Source organism: Canis lupus, chromosome 9 (genome assembly GCF_003254725.2).
Source record: "Canis lupus dingo isolate Sandy chromosome 9, ASM325472v2, whole genome shotgun sequence".
Classification (NCBI taxonomy): Eukaryota; Metazoa; Chordata; class Mammalia; order Carnivora; family Canidae; genus Canis; species Canis lupus.
Genome location: NC_064251.1, coordinates 571571 through 581582, shown reverse-complemented (window position 1 = coordinate 581582; position 10012 = coordinate 571571). Strand labels below are relative to the sequence as shown.

General features: G+C 58.9%; 1 protein-coding gene across 2 annotated transcripts in view; it reads right to left on the bottom strand.

Moving 5' to 3' along the window:
• Positions 1-279: 279 nt before the first annotated feature.
• OGFOD3 (2-oxoglutarate and iron dependent oxygenase domain containing 3) overlaps positions 280-10012 on the bottom strand; it is an 18985-nt gene continuing 9252 nt past the window's right edge. For both annotated transcript variants that reach the window (XM_049113823.1, XM_025468421.3), the window contains exons 5-9: positions 9604-9668; positions 9077-9133; positions 4875-5028; positions 1599-1722; positions 280-515 (exon numbers count right to left, since the gene is read on the bottom strand). In XM_049113823.1, the coding sequence (XP_048969780.1) occupies positions 379-515; positions 1599-1722; positions 4875-5028; positions 9077-9133; positions 9604-9668 (537 nt within the window). In that variant the 3' untranslated portion in view covers positions 280-378. The remainder of the gene's footprint in view (positions 516-1598; positions 1723-4874; positions 5029-9076; positions 9134-9603; positions 9669-10012) is intronic.

The following is a 10012-nucleotide window of genomic DNA, read 5'->3' as shown; positions in this document are numbered from 1 at the left end:
GGCGTTGGGGATGCCGGGTCAGGCGGGACCCCACGCTGCTGTCAGCGACGTGGCCCGCGGCCCCGCCCAAAGCCGCCCACGCACGGGACCTCCACGCCGCGCAGAGTCCACATTCCAAAGTCGGCGCCGCCCCGGCGACAAACGGGGATTTCCAGTCCAGGGCAGGAGCACACGTGGCCCCGGCTGGTGTGCGCTGAAGCCCCCGGGCCTTGGGAGGCGGGGGGCCGGCCCCCTAATTCGCTTACGGACGAAGAAATGACTGAAGCGGCAGCAAACCAGTCGGGGGGATTCATAAGGCACCTTGTTGGAGGAAATGGGCCAAAAGGGCAGGAGGGGTGCCATCCTGTGGCTGCCCCGTGGGCAGAGCCGGCGGCCGGGCTACGTGAACACCGGGTCTGCGATGCCGTGGTCGGGGTTGCAGGTGAAGGCGATGGTGACGGCGTAGCGGGTGCCCCACTGGACCTTCTCCACACGGTGCAGGTTCTCCGACCCCGAGGTGAAGAAGGACACCCGACCTGGGGCAGAGGAGAGAAGTGACCGCACAGCCAACAGCACGGCGGGCCCACCGCCTCGGAGCGGCGGCAAGCAGGCGAGGCCCGGGTGAGGGCCCCTCTGTGGTGGGCAGGCCCGGACTTGGGGGCATCGAGGCCCTGCCGCCACCCAGGGCACCATGTGACCGCCCCAGGCCCGCCGCCCGTGGCCTCGCAGGCCGGACGCCTAGGATCTTTTTTTTTTTTTTTCCAGATTTTATTTATTCATGAGAAACACAGAGAGGAGAGAGAGAGAGAGAGGCAGAGACACAGGCAGAGGGAGAAGCAGGCTCCATGCAGGGAGCCCGACGTGGGACTCGATCCTGGGACCCTGGCGCCTGTGGTCTGCAGAGGCCTTGGGACCACACGAAGGTCCCACCGTTCATACTGCCAGAGCCTCGGGACAAAGAACATTGGGGCAGAAAAGGAGGACTTGAGGAAATGACCCAAACTTTTGTCATGACCCGACGTGAGGAACACTGCTGGCTTTTAATCCAATGAGTGCAGCAAACTCCAAGTGGGAAAATACAAAGAAGTCCACACTGAGGCCCAAGACAAGTCAAATGGGTGAAATGAAAGATTGATTTGGGAAAATCTTGGAAGCAGCAGAGAAAACAGGCAGTGACCCGCTGACGGCAACTCTCTCAGCAAAAAGTGATTCCGAATAAAGCAATGATGTTTATGATGAGAAAGGAAAACTCTATCAACCCCGAGTTTCACAGCCCGTGAAAATATCTGTGAGGAAAGGTGAGGTCAAGATGTTCTCAGAAGAAGCGCTGCCAGCAGAGCGTGGCCACCTGCTCGGCACGTGCTCACAGGGCGGCTCTGAGCACCCACCCGGGGGCCCCAGGACCACCCCGTGCTCGGTGCCGTTCTCAACATTCTCAGGTCGGGACGATTACGTCCCTGGAGCCGCTGCATCCCTCTGGGGGAGAGCAGGGCTGCGCCGCAGGGCAGGGAGGACAGGCTCTAGAGGCCGCTGCGCTGTGGGCAGGGGGCCTAGGGGCCGCGGACCCGCAGACGGATCCGGGCAAACAGCGTCGCGAGGCCGCCGCCGGGGGCTCCTACCTGCTCTGGGCTCCACCGTCCTGTTGGCCCCCTCCTCCATGAACACAAATCTGCCCCCGCTGAAGTCGTCCAGGTAGTCAGACAGGTAGAGCAGCGACGTGTAGTCGAAGGAGCCGTAGGTCACCTGCGGGCACAGTGTGAGGGGGCAGGTCACCGTCTGGAGGCCGGCGGGGCTCATGGGCCCAGGACGGTCAGCAGACGGCACATGTCCACCTCTCAACGGGGCTGCTTGCTGCCCCTGCGGCGTCACAGATGGCCCCCTGAAGCCCACAGTCACGCATTTTTGCCTGGGACTCGCACACAGCTCATGGAGGCCGTCTCCTGGCAGGACGCACGCAGACAAGCCCACGCCGCGGCGATTCCACTCGCTAACCAGCAGGTCCAGTCTTCCGCATCCACAAGGAACCAGTGTGGCGACAAGTGCTTTTGCTCTTTCTTCCGTGTGGGGCTAGTCCAACCTTTGTTTTTATTTTATTTAATTTATTTATTAAAGATTTTATTTATTTATTCATGAGAGACACAGAGAGAGGCAGAGACACAGGCAGAGGGAGAAGCAGGCTCTCTGCGGGGAGCCCGACGCGGGACTCGATCCTGGGTCTCCAGGATCACACCCCAGGCTGAAGGCGGCGCTAAACCACTAAGCCACTGGAGCTGCCCCAACCTTTGTTTTTGTTTTTTTTTGTTTGTTTGTTTGTTTTTTGTTTTTTGTTTTTTTTTGTTTTTTTTTTTAAAGATTTATTTTTATTTATTTATGATAGACATAGAGAGAGAGAGAGAGAGGCAGAGACACAGGCAGAGGGAGAAGCAGGCTCCATGCCGGGAGCCCGACGCGGGACTCGATCCCGGGACTCCAGGATCGCGCCCTGGGCCAAAGGCAGGCGCGAAACCGCTGAGCCACCCAGGGATCCCCCCAACCTTTGTTTTTAACTGTAGTAAAATACACATGTGAATTTGCCATTTTGACCACCCTCGTGTCCTGCCCGGGAGCACGAAGCCCAGTCCTGGTGTCGGGACCATCTCCCCGTCTGTCTCCAGAAGTCTGCCGGCATCTTCCAACGCTGAAGCTGTCCCCACCACACACTCACCCCACCCCCTGGCACCCACCCTTCTGTCTGTCTCTGACCCGGACGACCCCAGGGACCTCACACTGGCAGAGACCTGAAGCTTCTGCCCTTCGGTGTGTGTAGACGCTCTTCGGGAAGCCGGCTCCGGCAGCGCAAAGCAGGCGATGCGGGACGAGGTCTGGGTCGGCAGCTGGTCCGAGCACGGACCCTCTGACAATCGGCCCCCAACCCCAGCCTGGACGAAGGGATGTAACAGGAGGCGGCTATCATTTGTTTCCTCAGATGCCCTGAAGTCAGGGATACAAGGCCCTGTTCGCAGCCAGAGCAGACAAGGGGCACCACGTGGAGACGTTGTTTTCGGTGTGACATTTGCAGGGTTTGGTTAAAAACCTCAGGCTGCTGAGGAGGAGCTAACTGCCTGCGACACGCACGGGAGGTGTTGTCTCCAAGGACCCACTCACTCGAGTCAGGATCTGGCTAATAAAGGGGATTACTGAGTCTGCATCTTTTTTTTGTGCAAAGATAATGATGCACAACAAATGACAGATGTTAATTCCTTAATGACATTTTCCAGGCTGATGAACTGTTCATTAGCAAGTTTGGGGTAAGAGAGAAAGGGAAGAGTCCATGGACTACAGTCCAAACCATCACCCCGCCGGCCCTGGAGCACGTGACTCCTGCCTCTAAGCTACCGGGCTGCCAGCCAGTCTGACATGTCTACACCTGCAGGCATCCTGGGAGTGGCCTGGAAGCCCCGGGCCAGGCTCATGTGACATACTTGATCAAGGCTCCAAAGCCTTCCCCCCTGCAACCACCGACACCCCATCACCATGACAACAGTCACCTCCTGATGGGCGGTGGGGCGACCAGCAAGGCTGCCATGGCGACCGAAAACAGCGTCACCTTCTCATAAACTCGGGACCGTGCACCATGAGGCTGGACCCGTACGCACCTGGGCTCAGCTGCGCATCCCCCAGATGCCAGCCCAGGCTCCCCTTGTCCAGAATCCCGTCACTGAACAAGTGGCAGAGGGACGTAAGCCTGTGAGTCTCCTGGGGCAGCGCTTCCAGTGAAGCTTCGGCAGCGAGCCTCACGTCCATCAAAACCACACACACACCACATGACAGCGGCCCAGGTGCGGTGGGAGGGGAGTCCCGGAACCTGACCCTGTCCCACCCGCCCCCAGGACTCGCCAGGAAACCAGGGACCTGGGAGGGAGGCCATGGGACCCGCGAGTTCTGCTGCGGTGTCTCCGTTCCTGAGACGGGAGCCGCGCGGGTGAGGGCAGACGCCAGGTTCTAGAGTTCTCCTATGTCTGAGGACTGCTTTTGCCATGTCCACACGTGAGCAGCCCGTGGCTGCCCCGCAGGCCCCCAGGCGACCCTGGCTCTTGCAGACCCTGTGGCCTCCCGGCTCTAGGCATCGTGCTGGAGAGCCTGGGGCTGCCGACGCTCCTGACGTCTCTTCCCGCTGGGAGCCCCTGGCCGCAGATGCCACTTGCACTGAAGCTGGCTGGAACTGATTCCACACCGGGGTCCTTGGGTTAAACCACGGCCGCGTATCCGGCAGGATTCAGAGCTGAAGCGCCATTTGCAAGCATGTGTCCCCACCTGCCCTCATCACTCATCCCAAGCTTTCTGGGTATTTTTCACTTGCTTCTTTCGTTCTGGCATCAAGGGATGTGAGGGAGGGCCCTAGGGAGGGTCATAGGTCACCTGGGCTGCCCTCTTGCCACCCTCAGGTATCCCCTGGCAGCACACTGAGAACCAGGGGGGATGGGCTCTAATTCAGTGGGTCAAGATCATTAATTAGCTGGGGCTGTGTCTACAGAACAACAGGAGATCCAGCATGGGAGATCCAGAAGATCCTGTGTGGTCAAGACCTTCCCGTGAAGAGGTGGGAAGTGGGCGGAAGGCAGGCCGGGGGAGGCCCCCTGCAGCCGTGGGGGCGACAGCTCAAGGCCCCAGGGGAGGTGCCACGTGCCCATCTGTTCTTACCGTGCATTTTACCACACGTGGGGGCAGGGTTTACTGCCTTGACTATACCCCCAGGGTCCCCGGGCTTTAGGGTGTTCCCCTAAAACACAAGGGCACAGTCCCCACATCAGAGACGAAGATGTCTAAAACCCCAACAATGGAACGCCACAGGTGGACACTCAGAAACCCAGGCTGAGCCAGCTCGGGCGGCGCCAACCAGCCCCGGGGCTGCTCACCTTGTCCACATGTGCGTGCCAATACTCATCGTGAGCCGTCCGGGCTTCGGTGCTGTTGATGCGTGAGAAGAACGTGGGCTTGGTCAGGTACAGTGAAGATGCACTGATGCCGAAAGCCTGGGCAATTGTGAGCTGGACCTTCTGCCGCACGTCCCTGTGGGGAGGACACACGCGTCACCCAGGAGCCGCGGGGCCGCAGAGAATTCTCCATGGGTCCCACAGAGCCATGCAGTGCCACTCGACCAGACATGGACTGCGGGGCGGGGGGGGGGGGCGGTAAGACGGACACTCTCACGGCAACCCCCCACATCAAGGGAGCCCTGTGCTAGGCCAGGCACCGAGGACCCGCTCCTTGCAGGAATGGCCACGCTGTCCGGGGGGACACACGGAAGTGGAAGCAGCAGTGGGGGTGAGCGGCCCTCTGCACAGGACACACGACTCCTGGTGGAGGGCCTGAGAGCCACACCGAGCATGGTCAGGGGCTGGGGCTGCCGCCCGCTATGGGCCGTATACATGCAGCTGTGTGGTGAGGGGCTTTGGGGCACAGTCCTGTCGGCATCCGTGGTGGGGGCACCACCCTGCCCTGGACCACCGCTGACCTCCGAGAGGCCAGGGCGCAGGGCAGCAATGCGAGACAGGCTGACCCACCCGTCAGGTGGACACATCACCTGCCTACCTACAGCCCTATACACATGCACACACGTGGACCTGCCTACGTACGCCCCACGGACATGCACACATTCCTCACATGCACAAAACATGCTTGCGAGACACCACACACGCCCACGCGTACGCTCACACGTAGGCCTACCCATGAACTATGCACACACGTATGGAACATACAGTGAACCATGTCTAGGACCACAAACGAGGCGGCTCCAGCACCATGGGACATAAATCATTCCAATATTAGGCAGGCCCCCCCCCCGGGGGGGAAGCACTGGGCCCTTCCCAGGACCCATTTCAGGGTGCTACTCCACCTACTACTACTCTACCACCCTGGTGTTCGTGGGGATGCTCTAGCCCTCCAGCGAGGTGGGGACACGGGGCGCTCAGGAGCTCTCATCAGCCAGTCAGAAAAACCATTTAGGAGAATGTCACTAATGTCACTTGTTTCATGGGCTCCGTTTCCTTCATCATCTCTGTTCACCTTCAGGGCGCAATGCTTTGCAAACACCGTTTAGCCAAATGTCCCAGTTCAACAACCTCAAAGAATGCAGAAGCTCGTGACCTTCTCCCACTTTGTCCTCCGACCACACAGCTTGTGGATGGCACAGGCCGTGAGTGTCCTGACAGGTGCCGCTGCTTCTCCTGGAGCCCACGCTCTGCCCGGGGCATGCGGGCCTCCGTCTGTCTCCACCGCTGTGGGGCCCACGCTTCACCAAGACAGCTCTGCACATCCTGCTGCACATCCCCATGCCCCCCACGTCCACCTACAGAGGGCGGCCCAGGAAAGATGGGAAGCAAGCTGATGGTTTTACCTTCAGCACCGCCAGGAACGGCGGGCTCAGTGACTCGGGGTCCCGGGACAGCCCGTGCCGTGTGTGGCAGGAGCGCTGCTCCCCACGTGTGCTGACTGCCTCGGCGACGCCCCAGGTGTGGCCTGGTGAATGTGTTACCCTGAACATCTATCTTGAACATCAGCCATAAGCCAACCTCAGACAGTTTTCCCTGCAGCTCACAGGACACATGAGTGGAGCATTTGGTACGTCGTGTGAATCATCAGAATCCGTTCATGGGACATGGGCAGCTCCTCTGACGGTGGCCAGGTCAAGGCCTTGGGAGTCCCCACACCTCGCTCTTGTTCTGTGACAACCCAGACCATAAACGAGACCACGGTGGGATCTCGTACTGGCAATACTCTTGTGTCTCGAGATGCTCAACTACTTTAACCACAGAACAGAGAAGGTTAGAGAAGAGTCCAATGGCATCCTTCCAAACACTGCTGTTTCCTTGACAACGTTGTGTGAGGATGTACTTTGAGATGTTTTAACCATTGATTATGATTATTAATCTTTAAAGATTTTAATCTTTTAAGAGAGAGCCGGTGCAAGCAGGAGGAGGGGCAGAGGGAGAGAGACGCCTGAGCAGACTCCCCACTGACAGAGACCGAAGCAGGGCTCGATCCCATGACCCTGAGATCATGACCTGAGCCGAAACCAAGAGTCAGACGCTTTACCGACTGAGCCACCTGGGCGCTCCGGTTATTACTATTTTAGTAATTGTTTTATTCTGTGAAACTAAGTGTTCCCTTCCATTTTTCACTGATAACTACCAGTTAGTTAGTAGTTAGAGTCTAGCTACTATTAAGCCCTAAGCCCTGATGGAACCTAACAGACGTGCTGACGCCGCCGGCAGCCGGTGCCTCTGTGGCAAGCCTCTTTGCGGCGCCCACGTGCTGGGCACAGTACTTGTGCTTCTCCATGCAACAGCCAACTGGGTTTTCACTCCAGAAACACAAACTCCGTTCCTCATGTGTGACTCTTCCTGGGTTCCGTGCATGACCAGACGACAGTTTGACCGACATCCCTTCCCCTCTGCGGGTTTGCACTCGAATGAGACACAAACCCAGCGTCTTCCCTTCATTTGCGGTGATCGTTTCTATGTTTCATAAAACCTTGACGTCATGAACGTTAAAATACCGACCCACGCTTTTTCCTTAACTTTAGTAAAGGCAGTAAGGAAGGTAAACCAGCCACAGGGGACTGCAGAGCAGGCTCCTGCCCCACCAGGCGCCCGGCCGTTGCGCTGCAACACCCTGCCTCGCTCTAGGCCCAGGCTTCAGGGCCGACCGAGGTCACTAGTGCGTGGCCAGCGTCAAGGGCCCCGCTCACTGTCGCTACTATTTGTGTGTTGCTCTGGACCAGGAGCGGTCTTCCTAGAGACGTCACCAAGGGGAAGCCGTGGCTGTTTCCAGGCCACGGGGCTAGAGTAGCAACCAGCTAGAGTAGCTGGTCGGGGGTGGGTTCTGGCGCCGAGGGGACAGAAGGGCAACGCGGAGGACGCCCACTGATGAGGCGCTTGGTACCACGACTGGCAGCCCCGATGTGACCGACACAGGTAACAGAATCACACACACTCACACAAATGAGGTAGAACCAGGCATTCTGAGCAGGAGGGCGGGTAGCCCTGGAGCCAACTCCTGGGAGTGATGCCCTGCTCTGCTCACACCGAGCTGTGACGGTTGGGGAAACGGGGTGAAGGGCACAGGCGATCTCCCTGTGTTGTTAGAACAGTATAGGAGTCCGGGTTATCTAAGAATTAAACGTTTTAATTAAAAAAGCCACTCCAGGTTTTTTGGCAGTGGAGGAGCTGCCAGGGCAGGAGGGCTGTGCCTGATACCCGGCACCGGCACGTGTGGCGGGCCCGTGAGTGGGCACGACCCCTGCAGCACCCTGGGCTGCTCGTCCAGCAGATCTTGCAGCACCTGAGGCTGGCTCGGCCTCCTACCGGTGAGCTGTGTGAGGGGCAGACGGGGAGTGCACATGGCCTCCGCTGGCCTGCTCCTTCCCCAGGCCGTGTGGGCTCGATGGCCTGGCTGGACCTGCAGCTACCAAGGCAGGTAGTGTACCCACAGCTGTTTTAGTACCTTCTGTGAATCCGCCCTGACTGCACAGAGCACCAAGGAAGGAAGAAAAACCATCCATGGAGCCGAGACAGGCAGATCCAGGCAACCCCCTCCCCTCAGTATTTCTGCTTATGGGCTCCCTGTGCCCACGGACAGCGAGGTACCAGCCCCGTGTCCACCTGCCCGAACTCTGACAGGGTATAGTTTCAGCTGTCACGAGACCCTCTGTCTCATGTCCTGTTTGCCCAGGACAAACCAGGGCTGTGTCACAGCCTTGGCGGATGCGCAGCACCCTGCATGGGCCAGGGCAGGGCAAGCCATCAGCTGGGGTGGACATGCCTGGTGGGTGTGGTGGTAGGTGGGTGAAGCAGAAGGTGGTCTTTGAAGGGCCAGGGTTGGGTGGGCGTGGCTGGCCGGCGTGGTGAGGAGGGTGGGCTGGGCTGGAGAGGGCTGGTGGGGGCCTGGGGGCGGGGCAGGCGAGGGCGGGTGGGCGGGGCTGGCGAGGGTGGGTGTGGCCTGGGGGCGAGGCGGGGCGGGCGGGGCGCTCTTGGGTTCCACCCCTGGCTGACCCTCCCTCCCCCCTCGCCCCGACACCTGCCTCCACGTCTGACCTCATCACTGCTTCCCGCCTCACCGATACAACCGGAAGTCCTCTTCTGAGAAGACGGTTTGTATCTTATCTCCAAAGTATCTGTGAAAAAATATGCTGTTAACAAATGAAACATTTCATTGGACGTCTGTTGTCAGCGCTTTATCATAACACGTGAGTGTTTCCTTATTTCCTTTAGATTCGGTGTTTCCTGCTGGGCGCCTCTGTTTCTACAGTGACCACCACTGATGAAAGGGAGAGCCGTGAGAGCGATGCGCATCCAGGTGGGGAGAACCTGCGTCTCTGGCCTCGGGAGGATCCAGGTCCATCCCAGGAGCCAGGCCTGCCCCCCAACCCCCTCGTCCTCTAGCTGTCCCTCGGCCTCAGGCGGGTCCTGCTTTCCTAAGAAAACCCTGAGAAGCCCCTGATATAGCAGGAGACCATTCCCTGTGGCTGGTGAACAAGGATCCTGCCCCGGGGACGGGCCACACCTCCCAGGTCCCCCCTAAGAAATGCACAAGGGCACGAGGTCACGTGGCACAGTGAGGGCTGCAGCCCCTCTGGGTTCTCACCTGTACAGGTTTACAAAGTGCTTCCCCACAGATAGGGCTCCTGAGTGCAAGTCCAGGATGGACGCCTGGAAAAGATGTGCACAGAGCACAAGGGTAGCAGGGGCCTGGAGATCCGTCCTACGCTCACCCTGGGTCAGGGGAGGGATGCTGGGTTTCAAGGCAGGTGGACCCAGGGTAGATACAGGACAGATCTGGTTCTCTCCTCCCCAGACTGATTGTCTGAAAACAGCCCACAGACCTGTGAACTCCTGCAGCTGAATCACACCCTGCCCACCCTCCCTCCTGCGGCCCTGTTGAGGTGTAACGCATGCATGAGCTACACAATTTGATAATCTTTGATGTCACACACCCGTGAACCATCAAGATAGCAACTACATCCCCAAATGTCCTTGCACCCCTTTGCCATCCT